Below are 21,384 nucleotides of genomic sequence, written 5' to 3' on the forward strand. Positions count from 1 at the left end.
CTCTACGTTCTGAATCACCTATTGGGCGGCAGCAGATTGAATTTCACTGGTACCCACATGTATCCTGGAGTCTGCCTGCATGACCCCTGCCCTCCCTCAGTGACAAAGCTGACAGAGGCGAACAGTAGATGGGGGATGGAAGCCAGGGGGTGAGTGGGGATGGTGGAATGGTAGGTAATATGAGAGAAGGTGTCGGCATGCTTCAGTCCTGCTGGGTAAAGGTGTCGGCATGCTTCAGTCCTGCTGGGTAAAGACATCGGCATGCTTCAAAACATGTTGTGGGCCCAAACAGATGAAAAAACCCTCACAGAAGTCCAAAATGAACAAAAAAAATGACATCATAATATATACACAAACTCTTCTGAAACTGTTTTGGCTGGGAAGCATGCAGACCCCTTAAAGGGATGGAAGGACAGGACAGGGAGGGAGAGATGGGGGACGAATAGATGAATGGAAACGATAGAATAGATAGAATCATCCCATTCGGTTGGAACAAAGGGGTCAATTGTTGGAAGCGTCATTATCACCATTAGTGTGACCCGGCCACCACTGACAGGTCTGATAGGACCGTTGACACGTGCCATCAGGTCATCAGCGTGTGATGGAGCAATGAGACGATAGCCTCATAGTGGGTCTTTTTACACACACTCACACCTACAAGCATACACACACACACACGCACACCTACCTGCCTCCACACAAAGTTACACGAACACAAAGTTACCTCCTCCTTAAAGAGGTCTGGTCAATATTTACCCAACCACCATTAGGAGCTCCAAGTACCCTGGCCGGGCCCGCCGCAACAGCAAAGCTTGCTGGGTAAACAGAGGGTGTATATGGGAAATATATGAGCAGTATGCGTCTGGCATTGCCTGAGAGGACCCAGTGACAGAAAGAAGGGAGCACAAAGTGGCTGTTTACGTCCCAAATTGCACCTTATTCCCTTTATAGTGCACTACTTTTAACAAAGAGCCCATCGTGATCTGGTAAAAATAGTGCACTGTATAGGGTATAGGGTGCCAGTTAGGACACTGACCCTGACATGTTCCTGTTGAGTGTCCAGACTGGTCCCTGTGGCTTTCTGCCTTCAACAGGTACTGTATTAGCCATCTCTATGGACTGAGTTTGAGTGCGGGGAACTGCAAACAGAGATCTCCTTGTGTTCTATGTCCATTCGCTGCAACTTTCCCACACAAAGTCACACCATAGGAAGTAGTAGGGACTACGGAGAAAGCAACAAGGACCTTCTAGTCCAGGACTTTGACGTTTTCTAAAGGGTAACTGGCTGCTGTATCTGGTAGCACGTGTTCCCAATCAAAGGTACATGTGTGAGTGAGAGAAATAGAATGTAGCCGGATTGTTTGTTCCTGTGTTTCAATAACGGACATCCTGTATAACCTGTACCTCAGCACATTGACTCTGTACCGGTACCCCATGTATAACCTGTACCTCAGCACATTGACTCTGTACCGGTACCCCCTGTATAACCTGTACCTCAGCACATTGACTCTGTACCGGTACCCCTGTATAACCTGTACCTCAGCACATTGACTCTGTACCGGTACCCCCTGTATAGCCTGTACCTCAGCACATTGACTCTGTACCGGTACCCCCTGTATAACCTGTACCTCAGCACATTGACTCTGTACCGGTACCCCTGTATAACCTGTACCTCAGCACATTGACTCTGTACCGGTACCCCTGTATAACCTGTACCTCAGCACATTGACTCTGTACCGGTACCCCTGTATAACCTGTACCTCAGCACATTGACTCTGTACCGGTACCCCTGTATAACCTGTACCTCAGCACATTGACTCTGTACCGGTACCCCCTGTATAACCTGTACCTCAGCACAATGACTCTGTACCGGTACCCCCTGTATAGCCTGTACCTCAGCACATTGACTCTGTACCGGTACCCCTGTATAACCTGTACCTCAGCACAATGACTCTGTACCGGTACCCCTGTATAGCCTGTACCTCAGCACATTGACTCTGTACCGGTACCCCCTGTATAACCTGTACCTCAGCACATTGACTCTGTGACCCCCTGTATAACCTGTACCTCAGCACATTGACTCTGTACCGGTACCCCTGTATAACCTGTACCTCAGCACATTGACTCTGTACCGGTACCCCCTGTATAACCTGTACCTCAGCACATTGACTCTGTACCGGTACCCCCTGTATAACCTGTACCTCAGCACATTGACTCTGTACCGGTACCCCCTGTATAACCTGTACCTCAGCACATTGACTCTGTACCGGTACCCCTGTATAACCTGTACCTCAGCACATTGACTCTGTACCGGTACCCCCTGTATAACCTGTACCTCAGCACAATGACTCTGTACCGGTACCTCAGCACCCCTGTATAGCCTGTACCTCAGCACATTGACTCTGTACCGGTACCCCCTGTATAACCTGTACCTCAGCACAATGACTCTGTACCGGTACCCCCTGTATAACCTGTACCTCAGCACATTGACTCTGTACCGGTACCCCCTGTATAACCTGTACCTCAGCACATTGACTCTGTACCGGTACCCCCTGTATAACCTGTACCTCAGCACATTGACTCTGTACCGGTACCCCCTGTATAACCTGTACCTCAGCACATTGACTCTGTACCGGTACCCCCTGTATAACCTGTACCTCAGCACATTGACTCTGTACCGGTACCCCCTGTATAACCTGTACCTCAGCACATTGACTCTGTACCGGTACCCCCTGTATAACCTGTACCTCAGCACAATGACTCTGTACCGGTACCCCCTGTATAACCTGTACCTCAGCACAATGACTCTGTACCGGTACCCCTGTATAACCTGTACCTCAGCACAATGACTCTGTACCGGTACCCCTGTATAACCTGTACCTCAGCACAATGACTCTGTACCGGTGCCCCCTGTATAACCTGTACCTCAGCACAATGACTCTGTACCAGTACCCCCTGTATAACCTGTACAATGACTCTGTACCGGTACCCCTGTATAACCTGTACCTCAGCACATTGACTCTGTACCGGTACCTCCTGTATAACTTGTACCTCAGCACAATGACTTGACTTTATAACCTGTACCTCAGCACAATGACCGGTACCGGTACCCCCTGTATAACCTGTACCTCAGCACAATGACTCTGTACCGGTACCCCCTGTATAACCTGTACCTCAGCACAATGACTCTGTACCGGTACCCCCTGTATAACCTGTACCTCAGCACAATGACTCTGTACCGCTACCCCCTGTATAACCTGTACCTCAGCACAATGACTCTGTACCGGTACCCCCTGTATAACCTGTATCTCAGCACAATGACTCTGTACCGGTACCCTTGTATAACCTGTACCTCAGCACAATGACTCTGTACCGGTACCCCTGTATAACCTGTACCTCAGCACAATGACTCTGTACCGGTACCCCCTGTATAACCTGTACCTCAGCACAATGACTCGGTACTGGTACCCCCTGTATAACCTGTACCTCAGCACAATGACTCTGTACTGTTACCCCCTGTATAACCTGTACCTCAGCACAATGACTCTGTACCGGTACCCCTGTATAACCTGTACCTCAGCACATTGACTCTGTACTGTTACCCCCTGTATAACCTGTACCTCAGCACAATGACTCTGTACCGGTACCCCCTGTTTAACCTGTACCTCAGCACAATGACTCTGTACCGGTACCCCCTGTATAACCTGTACCTTAGCACAATGACTCGGTACCGGTACCCCCTGTATATAGCCTCCACATTGACTCTGTACCAGTACCCCCTGTATATAGCCTCCATATTGACTCTGTACCGGTACCCCCTGTATATAGCCTCCACATTGACTCTGTACCGGTACCTCCTGTATATAGCCTCCACATTGACTCAGCACCCCCATATGACTGACTCTGTACCGGTACCTCCTGTATAGCCTCCCAGTGACTCTGTACCGGTACCCCCTGTATATAGCCTCCACATTGACTCTGTACCAGTACCCCCTGTATATAGCCTCCATATTGACTCTGTACCGGTACCCCCTGTATCAGCACAATGACTCTGTACCGGTACCCCCTGTATAACCTGTGACTCAGCACAATGACATTGACTCTGTACCGGTACCACCTGTATATAGCCTCCACATTGACTCTGTACCAGTACCCCCCTGTATATAGCCTCCACATTGACTTTGTACCAGTACCCCTGTATATAGCCTCCACATTGACTTTGTACCGGTACCCCCTGTATATAGCCTCCACATTGACTCTGTACCGGTACAACGTGTATATAGCCTCCACATTGACTCTGTACCGGTACCACCAGCCTCCACATTGACTCTGTACCGGTACCCCCTAAAGCCTCCATAACTCTGTACCGGTACCACCTGTATAAAGTCTCCACATCGATGTACCACCTGTATATAGCCTCCACATACCGGTACCCCCTGTATAACCTGTACCTCAGCACATTGACTCTGTACCGGTACCCCCTGTATAACCTGTACCTCAGCACATTGACTCTGTACCGGTACCCCCTGTATAACCTGTACCTCAGCACAATGACTCTGTACCGGTACCCCCTGTATAACCTGTACCTCAGCACAATGACTCTGTACCGGTACCCCCTGTATAACCTGTACCTCAGCACAATGACTCTGTACCGGTACCCCCTGTATAACCTGTACCTCAGCACATTGACTCTGTACCGGTACCCCCTGTATAACCTGTACCTCAGCACATTGACTCTGTACCGGTACCCCTTGTATAATCTGTACCTCAGCACAATGACTCTGTACCGCTACCCCCTGTATAACCTGTACCTCAGCACAATGACTCTGTACCGGTACCCCCTGTATAACCTGTATCTCAGCACAATGACTCTGTACCGGTACCCCTTGTATAACCTGTACCTCAGCACAATGACTCTGTACCGGTACCCCTTGTATAACCTGTACCTCAGCACAATGACTCTGTACCGGTACCCCCTGTATAACCTGTACCTCAGCACAATGACTCGGTACTGGTACCCCTGTATAACCTGTACCTCAGCACAATGACTCTGTACTGTTACCCCCTGTATAACCTGTACCTCAGCACAATGACTCTGTACCGGTACCCCTGTATAACCTGTACCTCAGCACATTGACTCTGTACTGTTACCCCCTGTATAACCTGTACCTCAGCACAATGACTCTGTACCGGTACCCCCTGTTTAACCTGTACCTCAGCACAATGACTCTGTCCACATGGACTCCGGTACCCCCTGTATAACCTGTACCTTAGCCTCCACAATGACTCTGTACCGGTACCCCTGTATATAGCCTCCACATTGACTCTGTACCGGTACCCCTGTATATAGCCTCCACATTGACTCTGTACCGGTACCCCTGTATATAGCCTCCACATTGACTCTGTACCGGTACCTCCTGTATATAGCCTCCACATTGACTCTGTACCGGTACCCCCTGTATATAGCCTCCACATTGACTCTGTACCGGTACCACCTGTATATAGTCTCCACATCGACTCTGTACCGGTACCACCTAGTCTCCACATGACTCTGTACCAGTACCACCTGTATATAGCCTCCACATTGACTCTGTACCAGTACCCCCTGTATATAGCCTCCACATTGACTCTGTACCAGTACCCCTGTATATAGCCTCCACATTGACTCTGTACTGGTACCCCCTGTATATAGCCTCCACATTGACTCTGTACTGGTACCCCTGTATATAGCCTCCACATTGACTCTGTACCGGTACCACCTGTATATAGCCTCCACATTGACTCTGTACCAGTACCCCCTGTATATAGCCTCCACATTGACTTTGTACCAGTACCCCCTGTATATAGCCTCCACATTGACTTTGTACCGGTACCCCCTGTATATAGCCTCCACATTGACTCTGTACCGGTACCCCCTGTATATAGCCTCCACATTGACTCTGTACCGGTACCACCTGTATATAGCCTCCACATTGACTCTGTACCGGTACCCCCTGTATAAAGCCTCCACATCGACTCTGTACCGGTACCACCTGTATAAAGTCTCCACATCGACTCTGTATCGGTACCACCTGTATATAGCCTCCACATCGACTCTGTACCGGTACCCCCTGTATAAAACCTCCACTCGGTCTTCACTCAGGGTCTTCACTCAGGGTCTTCAGTCAGGGTCTGGGTTGAATGGCATTCCTCTCTACTCTCATCCCTTTCCCCCTTTCTATACCTCTCCATCTGTCTTTATATGTCTCTCTCTCTCTCTCCCTCTCTGTCTCTATCTCTGTGTCTCTCTGTCTCTATCTCTGTGTCTCTCTGTCTCTGTCTCTCTCTCCCTCTCTGTCTCTCTGTCTCTCCCTCCCTCTGTCTCTGTCCACTGAGACATTCATCTTAGTCGGGTGGATGGATGGGGTATAATGCTGGGGTTATACCTTTGATCATTCAGACTAAAGAAGAGACCTCTTAGTGCATCCCAAATGGCACCCTATTCCCTATATAGTGCACTACTTTTGACCCTAGCCCTATAAGCCTATGCACTACTTAGGGCATAGGTTGCCATTTGAGAGGCAGTGTCACGACTTCCGCCGAAGTCGGTCCCTCTCCTTGTTCAGGCGGTGTTCGGCGTTCGACGTCATCGACCTTCTAGGCATCACTGATCCATTTTTCATTTTCCATTGGTTTTGTCTTGTCTTCCTTCACACCTGGTTCCAATCCCATCAATTACATGTTGTGTATTTAACCCTCTGTTTCCCCTCATGTCCTTGTCGGGATTGTTTTGATTGTATGTGATGTGCTATTTAGTGTTGGTGTGCGACGGGTTTTATACCCACTTTGTTATTTTGTACATTTTGGAGTTTTGTCAGCATTTATTAAAGAACTCCGTTTATACCAAGTTCGTTCTCTTAGCGCCTGACTTCCCTGCCACCAACACGCACCCCCCTTTACAGGCAGTCTCTCTGTTGTTGTAACTGGAAGGCGTATGTATGGGTCCCGTTTTCCAGCCCTGTCAGTGAACCTTGCGTGTTCCAGTGTGGCGATGCTAGTGGGTTGTGTGTCTAAGGAGGGGGATGGGACAGAGAGAGAGAGACATTTTCCCTCAGATTACACAGACCCACAAAGAATTATAAAACAAATCCCATATCTATTGGGTGAAATGGTTTGCCATCACAGCAGCAGCAAGATTTATACAACAAATACAACCCATATTTATGTACATTTATTTTCCCTTTTGTACTTAGCCATAATATGACATTCAAAATGTCTCTATTTGGAACTTTTGTGAGTGTAATGAGAGACCCATGAATGAAAATGCTGGATAGGGAGGAACAAGCTGTCACTGCATTACTGCCTTTTTGGGCTGTTTCTTTCTTGTCTCTCCTCTTTCGAGGACCCGAAGTGTCACCCATGTCCTGGGACGTCTGTTTTCACTTGCAGCATCACACCTCATGACAGCTCAGTCCCCTACTTCATGGCTTTAGTTTTTTTATTTTGTTGTTTCTGGCCCCAGCCCTGTTGGCTGAGCTCTGGTCAAAAGTAGTGCACTACATAGAGAATAGGGTGCCATTTGGGACGCATTCCATGGCTTTCCTGTGACATTTCTGGCCATAGCGCCGCTGCCTAAGTGGTTGGATCCAGCCTTCTCCCACATCATTGGCCCTTTGCTTGCCAGGCTTCTGTTTATCACATGGTTGGGTTTGGAGGGCGCTCTGTGAGTAAGCTGAGCCATGCACAGTCAGGACTGATTTGGTCTGAGTCGTTATTATTGCTGCAGGGTCACATAAGGAGAGGACTGACTGGGTCTGCATCCCAAATCGAACCCTATTACTTATATAGTGCACTACTTTTGTCCCTGGTCAAAAGTAGTATAGGGTGAAATTTGGGACACTAACAGAGAATAGGGTTATTCATATACACTAGTCACCAAACGTAAGAAAACAGACTGAGAAAGGCATGAAGGGGAGGGGGGAATACTTGAACATGTCCAATAGGAAACATCTGTTTTTGTTTTCCACTGCAAAACGTTTTACTACTGTGTGCTCTAATGAATGTGACCCAGCTATGATAGTCAAGAGAGATGTGCAGGTTTAGAGTCACAGTGACTCAGGGACTACATTATCAACTCATAGGACATACAGGGTGAATAAACAGTATGTGGGGCTAGCATTTGGTAGCCTGGGTACCAGTCTGTTTGTGCCATCGTGCCACTACTTGGTAGCCTGGGTACCAGTCTGTTTGTGCCATCATGCCACTACTTGGTAGCCTGGGTATCAGTCTGTTTGTGCCATCATGCCACTACTTGGTAGCCTGGGTACCAGTCTGTTTGTGCCATCATGCCACTCGTTGGCATGACAACATGAAACAAACTGACTGGTGTACAGGTTAAGCATTTGTAGGGCTAACACTGTTGGAACTGTCATGAACCTGTTGTCATGTCTTGTTTCTTCCCGCCTCGCCCCTGGTGTGGACAGGTGGTGACCCCGACAGGAGTGGGACAGTCCTATGCCTACAGCGCTGGTCAGCATAACCAACAGGACCTCTATGACGTTCCTCCAATGAGACCACAGGGGGTAGGTGTCTCACTCAACTACACACGGTCTATAGCAATGCCTATTTCAATCCATCAGGACTATTCCAAAATGGAACCTTTCACCGTATGCAATTAGCTACTGTATATGAAACGCAGCTGTGTAGAGACATGGCCAAACACTATAAAGGGAACAGGAAGCAATTTCAGACACAGCCTCTGTGTTTCACATAGCTAATTCTGCCTTGTAAATGTAATGTCATCTATGGTATCCTGATTTGGGAATGTCTCCATGTTTTCCAGGTGTATGACATTCCTCCTGGGAAACTGATGGGCTCACACTCTCCCGGACAACATGGGAATGCTCGTCCCCAAGGAGGAATCTATGATATTCCTCCATCCACTCAAATGGACCCTCGGAAACAAGGGGTTTACGATATCCCTCCCTCCACACAAGGGGTATGTCTGGGACCACTCATACTACACACAGAAACACTGCCCACATGGAGAGACAGCATACAGAAGGCCTGTAGGAAGCGGTAGCCGTTTAAGTCCGGAGAATGTTACTATGCGTTTATTGATACAGGTCCTAGTTTTCCTCTTAATTGCCTGGTAATAAATGAATAATATGTCAAATGATCATATTTATGACTTCTTTGCAGTTCCCTAAATTAAAGTGTTGCCTGCCAAAATAGCATTCTCTCTCGCAGGGAAAGTCAATGAATAAATGATTACTTCTCTTGGGTACCAAATGTACCAAATGGCACCCTATTCCCTATATAGTGCATACTTTTGACCAGGGCCAATAGGGATGTGGTAGAAAGGAGTGGCCAAAAGTAGTGCACTATGTAGGGAATAGGGTGCCATTTGAGACATGACCTGGGTTGTCTTATATTAACTTCTGTGCCTGTCCAGGACCAGCCCAGGCTGAGTGACATCATAATAGCCAGTGTTCCAGGCCTATCCAGGACCAGCAGGCTTAATGACATCATAATAGCTAGTGTTCCATACCTATCCAGGGCCAGCAGGCTTAATGACATCATAATAGCCAGTGTTCCAGGCCTATCCAGGGCCAGCAGGCTTAATGACATCATAATAGCCAGTGTTCCAGGCCTATCCAGGGCCAGCAGGCTTAATTACATCATAATAGCTAGTGTTCCAGGCCTATCCAGGGCCAGCAGGCTTAATGACATCATAATAGCCAGTGTTCCAGGCCTATCCAGGGCCAGCAGGCTTCATGACATCATAATAGCTAGTGTTCCAGGCCTATCCAGGGCCAGCAGGCTTAATGACATCATAATAGCCAGTGTTCCAGGCCTATCCAGGGCCAGCAGGCTTAATGACATCATAATAGCTAGTGTTCCAGGCCTGTCCAGGACCAGTCAAGGCTTAGTGACATCAGTTGCTTTTTAATAACCAGCGTTCCAGGACCAGTCAAGGTTTAGGGACATCAGTTGCTTTGTAATAACATTAAATATGTGGGAACCCGTTATTTGTTTTGCTCCTAATTACATTTTGGGTTCAGGAGTGGATTTCAAGGCTGAGTGAAATCACTTACAGCTCATTAATTTTATTTATACAACTCCACTTTAATGCTGCATGATATGTACTGTACCTCACAATCCTTATTCCACTCTGTCAGGACTATACTGGTTTTAAAGGTCTAGCTGTTTATTGCTTATAGTGCTTGTCATATTCAAGTTGATATGGAGTTATCATGGTGGAAGAAATAGAGGAATAGACAGACACCATATTTAGATTAACACATATAGAATCAACAGAAACTAAACAGTACTTTCAGTTCCTCAATATCTGACAAAAATATTGTGATGCAAAGTGTGCTTGTCATTGATATGGGTAATGTAAATGTCTGTAACTATGATATTGATATGGGTAAGCTGTGTGTCTGTAACTATGATATTGATATGGGTAAGCTGTGTGTCTGTAACTATGATATTGATATAGGTAAGCTGTGTGTCGGTAGCTATGAGGCATTGTTGGTTGAATCGCTGTCTACTGCCCTCCTTACTGTAGTCTGAGGCACTCAACAAATGTTTGTCTTGTTCCCACAGGTGTACTCTGTGCCTCCCTGCTGGAACACCCCAGCCCTCCAGGAGGGGAACTACGATTTCCCCCAGCCTCTCAAACAACACAAACAACAGGAGGGCATCTACGACGTACCCCCTCCCACCTTTACCAAGCCCTCAGCCTCCCTGTCCCCCCAGTCAAACTATGACTTCCCCCCCAGTTCCCAGCCAATTGGCCCCCACCACCTCCAACGCCCCGTTGCCAATGACAACGAGGGAATCTATGACGTGCCGCCCCCCTCCCACCAGCTCTCTGGGGCGGTGCCTCGGGGGGACCTGTATGACATCCCCAGGGGGATGCAGCAGCCCCCCTCCCAGCACCGCTCCACCCCCCAGGAGAGGGACAGGGGGAAGGGCCAAGGCGTATATGACATCCCCCCTGCTCTGGGGGACGTGACGGATGGGGTGAATCGCCTGTCCTTCTCCAGTACGGGCTCCACACACAGTTCCATGTCAACCTCCTCCACCTCCACGGTCTCCAGCGCTGAGGGCCGGCTGGCCCTGGATGTGGACCAGGCCGTACAGAGGCTGTGCCGCCAGCAGCAGGCGGTAGAGGCCTCAGTCGGGGCCCTGCAGAGCCTGGCCTCTTCCCCCCACTGGAGGACTTACCCTTTCATGGAGCGCCATACCAACGAGGTGCGCACCGTGCTAGACCGGGTGCGGGCAGCCCTGGGAGACTTTGTGGTGTTTGGGAGGGGTGCTGCGGCCAACGCCACTGCCCTGTCAGACCCCAGCCTGCACAGTAAGCTAAGGAGGCAGCTGGGGAGGCTGGAGGACTCCCAGCAGATCATCCTGCAGACCTACCAGAGCCTGGAGAACTGCGGCTGGGCCCTCAACACCGTGACCATCTCCAGCGCCTCCAAGCACCAGATCAAGAGTGACGACCTGGATCGCTTTGTCATGGTGTCCAGGACGGTGCCCGACGACGCCAAGCAGCTGGCCTCCTCCGTGGGGGGTAATGCTGAGCTGCTTTTTAGACGAGCACCCACCATGAACGGGTCCTCCTACCCCAGGGGTGGTACGCCCGAGGAGGCCGTCATCCACCCTCTAACCTCTCCACCCTCAGATAGTGATAACTACAAGGGCCACACCAAGCCCTTTCCTGTGCCCTCCAGCCAAGACAAAGGCAACATGAACAATAGTGAGAAGTGTGTTAAGAGCTGGATGGAGGACTATGACTACGTCCATCTGCAGGTATGACTGACTCTGACTCTGACTCTAGCCCGACTCACCACTTGGATGTTACATTTAGATTACATTTTGGTAATTTAACAGATGCTCTTATCCAGAGCAACGTACAGTCGAACATTCAACTTAGGGTAGCTAGTTAAGACAAAAAAGGTAGCTACAAAGGCTTGTGAAAGTATTCACCCCCCTTAGCATTTTTCCTATTTTGGGGGGTTTCAACCTGTAATTAAATTTTGATTTTGGGGGGGTTGTATAATTTGATTTACACAACATTCCTACCACTTTGAAGATGCTAAATATTTTTTGGGGGTCGAAACAAACAAGAAATAAGGCAAAGAAACAGAAAACTTGAGAGTGTATAACTAGTCTATTGGGGTATGTCTCTATAAGCTTGGCACATCTAGCCACTGGGATTTTTGCCCATTCTTCAAGGCAAAACTGCTCCAGCTCCTTCAAGTTGGATGGGTTCCGCTGGTGTACAGCATTCTTTAAGTCATACCACAGATTCTCAATTGGATTGAGGTCTGGGCTTAAATGTTTCCCCTTAAACCACTCGAGTGTTGCTTTAGCAGTATGCTTAGGGTCATTGTCCTGCTGGAAGGTGAACCTCCGTGCCGGTCTCAAATCTCTTGAAGAATGAAACAGGTTTCCCTCAAGAATTTCCCTGTATTTAACACCATCCATCATTTCTTCAATTCTAGTTTCCCAGTCCCTGCCAATGAAAAACATCCCCACAGCATGATGCTGCCACCACCATGCTTCACTGTGGGGATGTTGTTCTCGGGGTGATGAAAGGTGTTGGGTTTGCACCAGACAGTGTTTTCCTTGAAAAAAAAGAAGCTCAATTTTAGTCTCATCTAACCAGAGTACCTTCTTCCATATGTTTGGGGAGTCTCCCACATGCCTTTTGGTGAACACCAAACGTGTTTGCTTATTTTTTTCTTTAAGCAATGGCTTTTTTCTGGCCACTCTTCCATAAAGCCCAAATCTGTGGAATGTACGGCTTAAAGTGGTCCTATGGACAGAAACTTCAATCTCCTCTGTGGAGCTTTGCAGCTCCTTCAGGGTTATCTTTGGTCTCTTTGTTGCCCCTCTGATTGATGCCCTCCTTGCCTGGTCTGTGAGTTTTGGTGGGCGGCCCTCTCTTGGCAGGTTTGTTGTGGTGCCATATTTTTGGATTTAATGGTGCTCGGTGGGATGTTCAAAGTTTCGGATATTTTTTTATATCCCAACCCTGATCTGTACTTCTCAACAACTTTGTCCCTGACCTGTTTGGAGAGCTCCTTGGTCTTCATGGTGTCGCTTGCTTGGTGGTGCCACTTGCCTAGTGGTGTTGCAGACTCTGGAGCCTTTCAGAACAGGTGTATATCTACTGAGATCATGTGACAGATCATGTGGCACTTAGATTGCACACAGGTGGACTTTATTTAACTAATTATGTGACTTCTGAAGGTAATTGGTTGCACCAGATCTTATTTAGTGGCTTCATAGCAAAGGGGGTGAATGCACCCACCACTTTCCTTTCTATAATTGTTTTGGGAATTCTTTTAAACAAGTAATTTTTTTCATTTCACTTCACCAATTTGGACTATTTTGTGTCTGTCCATTACATGAAATCCAAATAAATATCGATTTAAATTACAGGTTGTTATGCAACAAAATATGAAAAATGCCAAGGGGGTGAATACTTTTGCAAGGCATTGTAGGTAAGATGTTAGCCACTCATGTCAAGACATGATCCCTGATGTATGTATGAGAGCTTGGATGTGAAATTCTTTTACAGCTTCTAAGGTGTGTTGCTGCCTTATTGACCCTTGGAAGGTTGACCCTTATTGACCCTTGGAAGGTTGACCCTTATTGACCCTTGGAAGGTTGACCCTTATTGACCCTTGGAAGGTTGACCCTTATTGACCCTTGGAAGGTTGACCCTTATTGACCCTTGGAAGGTTGACCCTTGGATGATCTGGTGGTATTCAGGATGTGTGTGCTAGCTGCTTACAGTGTAGAGGTAGTCAGGCTGTATCAGCCTATTGGGTTGTACCATATGTTCATCAAGGAAGAGGCAGATCTTAATCGAGCGGAATGCAAGTAAAGGTTGAATGAGGCTATGTATTTTATAAGCATACATGTACCTACAATCTGTATGTAGCTACTCTCTGTGTGCACAGTGCATTCGGAAAGTATTCAGATCCCTTGACTTTTTCCACATTTTGTTATGTTACAGCCTTATACTGAAATGGATTAAATTGTTATTTCCCCCCTCATCAATCTACGCACAATACCCCATAATGACAAAGCAAAAACTGATTTCTCAAATTTTTTACTAATTTATAAAAATAAAATACAATTCTATCACATTTACATAAGAATTCAGACCCTTTACTCAGTACTTTGTTAAAGCACCTTTGGCAGCAATTACAGCCTCGAGTCTTCTTGAGTATGAGCATGTCTCTCTGTACTTTGCTCAGTTCATCTTTCCCTCGATCCTAACTAGTCTTCCGGTCCCTGGTGAAAAACATCCCCACAGCATGATGTTGCCCCCGCCATGCTTCAGCTTAGTAGTAGTGCCAGGTTTCCTCCAGACGTGACGCTTGGCATTCAGGCCAAATAGTTCAATCTTAGTTTCATCAGACCATAAAATGTTATTTCAAACTCCAAGTGGGCTGTCATGTGCCTTTTACTGAGGAGTGGCTTCCGTCTGGCTCTACCATAAAGGCCGTCTGGCCACTCTACCATAAAGGTCACCTCCCTGACCAAGGCCCCCACCCCTGATTGCCGGGCGGCCAGCCGGCCAGCTCTAGGAAGAGTCTTGGTGGTTCCAAACTTCTGCCATTTAAGAATGATGGAGGCCACTGTGTTCTTGAAGACCTTCAATGCTGCAGAACTTTTTTGGTACCTTTCCCCAGATGTGTGCCTCAACACAATCTTGTCTCTGAGCTCTACGGACAATTCCTTCGACCTCATGGCTTGGTTTTTGCTCTGACATGCACTGTCAACTCTCTGGGACCTTATATAGACAAGTCTGTGCCTTTCCAAATCATGTCCAATCAATTGAATTGACCACAGGTGAACTCCAATCAAATTGTAGAAACATCTCAAGGATCATCATGGAAACAGAATGCACCTGAGCTCAATTTTGATTCTCATAGCAAAGGGTCTGAATACTGAATACTTAATTTTTTTAAAATATAAATTAGCAAACATTTCTAAAAACCCGTTTTTGCTTTGTCATTATGGGATATTGTGTGTAGATTGATGAGGGGAAAAAAATATTTTCTACATTTTAGAATAAGGCTGTAACGTAACACAATGTGGAAAAGAGAAGGGGTCGGAATACTTTGCCGAATGCACTGTAGCTACCATATGTATATAGCTACCCTATGTATGTAGCTACCCTATGTATGTAGCTACCCTATGTATGTAGTTACCCTATGTATGTAGCTACCCTATGTATGTAGCTACCCTATGTATGTAGCTACCCTATGTATGTAGCTACCCTATGTATGTAGCTACCCTATGTATGTATCTACCCTGTGTATGTAGCTACCATATGTATGTAGCTACCCTATGTACTGTATGTAGCTACCATATGTATGTAGCTACCCTATGTATGTAGCTACCCTATGTATGTAGCTACCCTATTTATGTAGCTACCCTATGTATGTAGCTACCCTATGTACTGTATGTAGCTACCCTATGTACTGTATGCAGCTACCCTATGTACTGTATGTAGCTACCCTATGTACTGTATGTAGCTACCCTATGTACTGTATGCAGCTACCCTATGTACTGTATGTAGCTACCCTATGTATGTAGCTACCCTATGTACTGTATGTAGCTACCCTATGTACTGTATGCAGCTACCATATGTACTGTATGTAGCTACCCTATGTACTGTATGTAGCTACCCTATGTACTGTATGCAGCTACCATATGTACTGTATGTAGCTACCCTATGTACTGTATGTAGCTACCCTATGTACTGTATGTAGCTACCCTATGTACTGTATGTAGCTACCCTATGTACTGTATGTAGCTACCCTATGTACTGTATGTAGCCACCCTTCTATTTAAGTCTGCTTTCTTAGTTGAGTTCTCACACTCTTGTTTCTTCTCAGGGAAAAGAGGACTTTGAGCGTCAACAGAAAGAGCTCCTGGAGAAAGAGAACATCATTAAACAGAGCAAGGTGCAGCTGGGACAGGAACAGGTAAAGGTTTTTTTCTCTCTCCTCTTCTCTGTTCTGTTCTGCTTTGTTCTTATTTTCTTTTCACCTTTATTTAACCAGGTAGGCTAGTTGAGAACACATCTATTTAACCAGGTAGGCTAGTTGAGAACACCTTTATTTAACCAGGTAGACTAGTTGAGAACACCTCTATTTAACCAGGTAGGCTAGTTGAGAACACCTCTATTTAACCAGGTAGGCTAGTTGAGAACACATCTATTTAACCAGGTAGGCTAGTTGAGAACACCTTTATTTAACCAGGTAGGCTAGTTGAGAACACCTTTATTTAACCAGGTAGGCTAGTTGAGAACAGGTTCTCGTTTGCAACTGCGACCTGGCCAAGATAAAGCATAGCAGTGTGAACAGACAACAACACAGAGTTACACATGGAGTAAACAATAAACAAGTAAATAACTTTTTTTTTAAAATCTATATATATTGTGTGCAAAAGGCATGAGGAGCTGGGCAATAAATAGGCCATAGAAGTGAATAATTACAATTTAGCAGATTAACACTGGAGTGATAAATGATCAGATGAACATGTGCAGGTAGAGATACTGGTGTGCAAAAGAGCAGAAAAGTAAATAAAATAAAAACAGTATGGGGATGAGGTAGATGAGGTAGGTAAATTGGGTGGTCTATATACCGATGGACTGCTCAGATAGCAGATGTTTAAAGTTGGTGAGGGAGATAAAAGTCTTCAACTTCAGAGATTTTTGCAATTCGTTCCAGTCGCAGGCAGCAGAGAACTGGAAGGAAAGGCGGCCAAATGAGGTTTTGGCTTTAGGGATGATCAGTAAGATACACCTGCTGGAGCGCGTGCTATGGGTGGGTGTTGCCATCGTGACCAGTGAACTGAGATAAGGCGGAGCTTTACCTAGCATAGACTTGTAGATGACCTGGAGCCAGTGGCGACGAACATGTAGCGAGGGCCAGCCGACTAGAGCATACAGGTCGCAGTGATGCGTGGTATAAGGTGCTTTAGTAACAAAACGGATGGCACTGTGATAAACTGCATCCAGTTTGCTGAGTAGAGTATTGGAAGCTATTTTGTAGATGACATCGCCGAAGTCGAGGATCGGTAGGATAGTCAGTTTTACTAGGGTAAATTTGGCGGCGTCCCACTGGGCAGACAATGGTTGAATCCAAGTTTTTTCCACGTCATTTCAATGAAATTACGTTGAATATAACTTGGAAAAGATGTTGAATTGACATCTGTGCCCAGTAGGTTCTCTGTTCTGTTCTTCTCTGTTCTGTTCTGTTCTCCTTTGTTCTGTTCTATTTGTCTCTGTTCTGTTCTTCTCTGTTCTGTTCTTCTCTGTTCTGTTCTTTTCTGTTCTGTTCTTCTCTGTTCTGTTCTTCTCTGTTTTGTACTATTCACATCATTTATGGAACAAACATGATTCAATGAAACACGCAGTGGATGACCTTTCTAGCATGGGTTCATAGAAGGTACCTAGAACAAAGCAGCGCCAACATGTACTGCATGAACATCTGTCTCCCTCTGACAGAGCAGCCCACCAGGCAGGCCTCAGGGCACACATACATAGAAGAGGAGATTAACCTTTTCACTCCTGTAATCCTCCATTACTTTAATGTTAATGTTACGCTCTCTATGGAAAAATTATGATAATTCCTTCTGTTTTATACTAATATGATGGAATTGACAGGTAGGATGTATTTTCATCATGTTTATTGTGTACGAGAGATTTCCGTCCCCCGTCTCGCCACAATCCTTAACTAGTTTGTGTAAATATGAAGAAAGAAATATCCACTCTCTTTCAACCTTCACAGATGAACCAGTTCAAGCAATTGGAGCAAGAGGTGATCAAACCAGTGGAGAACGACATCACACAGTGGATCTCCCACCAGCACCCGACAGGCTCCTCCTCCTCCCCGTCAGACACCTCCTCCTCTCCCTCCCCCTCCCTGACAGGAGGCAGGGCCCAGCTGTGTGGGCGGGACCGTCAGCTGCTGGGCTTCTACGCAGACCAGTGCCAGCAGCACTTTGTCACGTTGCTCAAGGCCGTGGACGCTTTCTTCAGCTGCGTGGGCGCTGGCCAGCCGCCCCGCATCTTTGTGGCACACAGCAAGTTTGTCATCCTCAGCACTCACAAACTGGTATTTATTGGGGACACTCTGTCCAGGCAGGCAGCCACGCCCGAGGTGGCCAACCGGGTGATGAACTCTAGCAATGTGCTTTGCGACCTGCTGAAGACTGTGGTGGGAGCCACTAAGACGGCCGCGTTGCACTACCCCAACACAGCCGCCGTTCAGGACATGGTGGACAGAGTCACGGATCTCTCACACCACGCTCAACAGTTCAAAGAACAGCTGCTGCAGATGGCTGCTTTGTGATTGTTTGTGTTGTCACTGCCTGATCCCTTCTATTGCACCATAGCATCCTATGTGTATATACCGTATATATCTATATATGTATATTGCTCGTTGTTAATCTTAAGAGTTTTTTGGGGGGGCTGTTCTGTACATATTTGGCTCTATTTTTGTGTAGAATGTTTTTATATACAGTATCAGTCAAAAGTTTGGACGCACCTACTCAGTCCAGGGTTTTACATTATTTTTTACTATATTCTACATTGTAGAATAATAGTGAAGACATCAAAACTATGAAATAACACACATGGGATCATGTGTTAAACAAATCAAAAAAACTGTTAAACAAATCAAAATGTATTCTATATGTGAGATTCTTCAAAGTAACCACCCTGTGCCTTGATGACAGCTTTGCACACTCTTGGTATTCTCTCAACCAGCTTCATGAGGTAGTCACCTGGAATGCATTTCAATTAACAGGTGTGCCTTGTTAAAAGTTAATTTGTGGAATTTCTTTCCTTAATGCATTTGAGCCAAGGTAGGGGTGGTATACAAAAGATAGCCCTATTTGGTAAAAAAACAAGTCCATATTATGGCAAGAACAGCTCAAATAAGCACAGAGAAACGACAGTCCATCAGGTACTCCTCGCTCTTTTGTTTGGGTTTCAACCCTGTGTTTTTGTTTTGTGTTTGTTTCGTCTTCGTCCCCATGTCTTTACACGGCACGCCGTAATTTGGTGCTTAATAAAAAAAACTATTACGCATTCCTGCGTCTGTCTCCCGAGTCATTTGTGCCAACGTGACATCCAGGCTATGTAAGGGCTATTTGACCAAGAAGGAGAGTGATGGAGTGCTGCATCAGATGACCTGGCCTCCACAATCACCTGACCTCAAACCAATTGAGATCGTTTGGGATGAGTTAGACCACAGAGTAAAGGAGAAGCAGCCAATAAATGCTCAGCATATGTGGGAACTCCAAGACTGTTGGAAAAGCATTCCAGGTGTAGCTGGTTGAGAGAATGCCAAGAGTGTGCAAAGCTGTCATCAAAATATAAATATAAAATATATTTAGTTTTGTTTAATACTTTTTTGGTTACTACATGATATGTGTTATGTCATAGTTTTGATGTATTCTACAATGTAGAAAATAGTAAAAAATAAAGAAGAACCCTTGAATGTGTAGGTGTGTCCAAACTTTTGACGGGTACTATATTTAATTATGATATAAATATATAGATAAGATATATGTGTCTTTTTAGGGTGATTTGAACATATTTTCGTAACATTCCCGTTTCATATATTATAAAGCACCTAATGATGATGACATCCTTTTGGTTTTTTTACCTGTAGATTGTTGACGCACCCTACTGCTGGAAATGACGCCAGTGCTTAGTGAAAATCGTTTGATGTCGCACTCTTGTGTTGAAAAGGGGGCAGGGCTCTCAACAGACAAAGTAAAGGACTGTTCTTACCCATATGACTGTGTCTTTTTTTATAAAGTGCGTCAACTGCTAGAAGACTAGCGGGTGCCACTTTGTTGTCAGACACTGCACATGACATGACATAACCAAGCCTTGTTAAATCTCACTTATGTTATTGCACACACACACACACACACACACACCTCTGTCGGACATGTTTGCCTGGATAACAGTAACTAGAGACCTGAATGGCTGGCCTTGTACACAATATTGGCAACAACTCACAGCCAAAGCCTGGTATCTTTCACATTCACCCAGAACTGGGCGCAGTTATTTGAAATAAATTAAATGGATATTACATGACCGGATGGTAAACAGCTCATGTTATGATGTAGCAGATCATATATTAACATCATAACGGATGTATAGCAGATCATATATTAACATCATAACGGATGTATAGCAGATCATATATTAACATCATAATGGATGTATAGCAGATCATATGTTAACATCATAACGGATGTATAGCAGATCATATATTAACATCATAACGGATGTATAGCAGATCATATGTTAACATCATAACGGGTGTATAGCAGATCATATGATAACATCATAACGGATGTATAGCAGATCATATATTAACATCATAACGGATGTATAGCAGATCACGTCACCATCCTAACTGATATGGCAGATCATATGTTAACATCATAACGGATGTATAGCAGATCATATGTTAACATCATAACGGATGTATAGCAGATCACGTCACCATCCTAACTGATATGGCAGATCATATGTTAACATCATAACGGATGTATAGCAGATCATATATTAACATCATAACGGATGTATAGCAGATCATATGTTAACATCATAACGGATGTATAGCAGATCACGTCACCATCCTAACTGATATGGCAGATCATATGTTAACATCATAACGGATGTATAGCAGATCATATGTTAACATCATAACGGATGTATAGCAGATCACGTCACCATCCTAACTGATATGGCAGATCATATGTTAACATCAAGATAAGTCGTCTCTTCTCTTTTATCCTCTCGGATGCTCATGTAGCATGTCATGGAGCCAGTGAATAATTAGCTTTTCACATAGCGTCGACTGGTAAGATGCTTCAGGAGGGTGGTCACGTGTGCTAGCAAGGCAGAGTACCTGGGTTGGAGCCTCATTGTAGGCACTATCAGGAGGAACCATTCCATGTCATTTTAAATGAGGATACCACCTAAGCCTCAGAGGGGACGGTGAAAGACAGGGATAAAAGGATTTCATGGTAAGTGGGACAGGGCCAGTGGAAAGGTGCCCATCCATGCCAAATGTTCAGCCTTAGTTAGCCTGTGGAACATCCTGTATGGCGTGGGTTAGGGGTTACAGGGGGACTTAACACGTCCTACTGATCTGGGAACTATCTTTAGTTAGCCTGTGGAACATCCTAGCATTAGCATTCTCTCCTTCCGTCTGTCATAACAGTTGATGGGGTCAGAACGTAGTTTTTTTATGCATAACAGTGGATGGGGTCAGCATTATAGTTTTAACCATGTTTTGAGGCTATACAGTGTTTTTTCACCTTTGCTTTGTTTAC

General features: G+C 45.8%; 1 protein-coding gene across 3 annotated transcripts in view; it reads left to right on the forward strand.

Moving 5' to 3' along the window:
* The window catches only part of LOC112235840 (enhancer of filamentation 1), a 65,834-nt gene extending 47,142 nt beyond the window's left edge, over positions 1-18,692 (forward strand). For all 3 annotated transcript variants that reach the window (XM_042295155.1, XM_024404374.2, XM_042295156.1), the window contains exons 3-7: positions 8,463-8,561; positions 8,822-8,977; positions 10,591-11,799; positions 15,912-16,001; positions 17,811-18,692. In XM_042295155.1, coding sequence (XP_042151089.1) covers positions 8,463-8,561; positions 8,822-8,977; positions 10,591-11,799; positions 15,912-16,001; positions 17,811-18,374 — 2,118 coding nt within the window. In that variant the 3' untranslated portion in view covers positions 18,375-18,692. The remainder of the gene's footprint in view (positions 1-8,462; positions 8,562-8,821; positions 8,978-10,590; positions 11,800-15,911; positions 16,002-17,810) is intronic.
* Positions 18,693-21,384: the final 2,692 nt, after the last annotated feature.

Source organism: Oncorhynchus tshawytscha, linkage group LG13, assembly GCF_018296145.1.
Source record: "Oncorhynchus tshawytscha isolate Ot180627B linkage group LG13, Otsh_v2.0, whole genome shotgun sequence".
Lineage (NCBI taxonomy): Eukaryota > Metazoa > Chordata > Actinopteri > Salmoniformes > Salmonidae > Oncorhynchus > Oncorhynchus tshawytscha.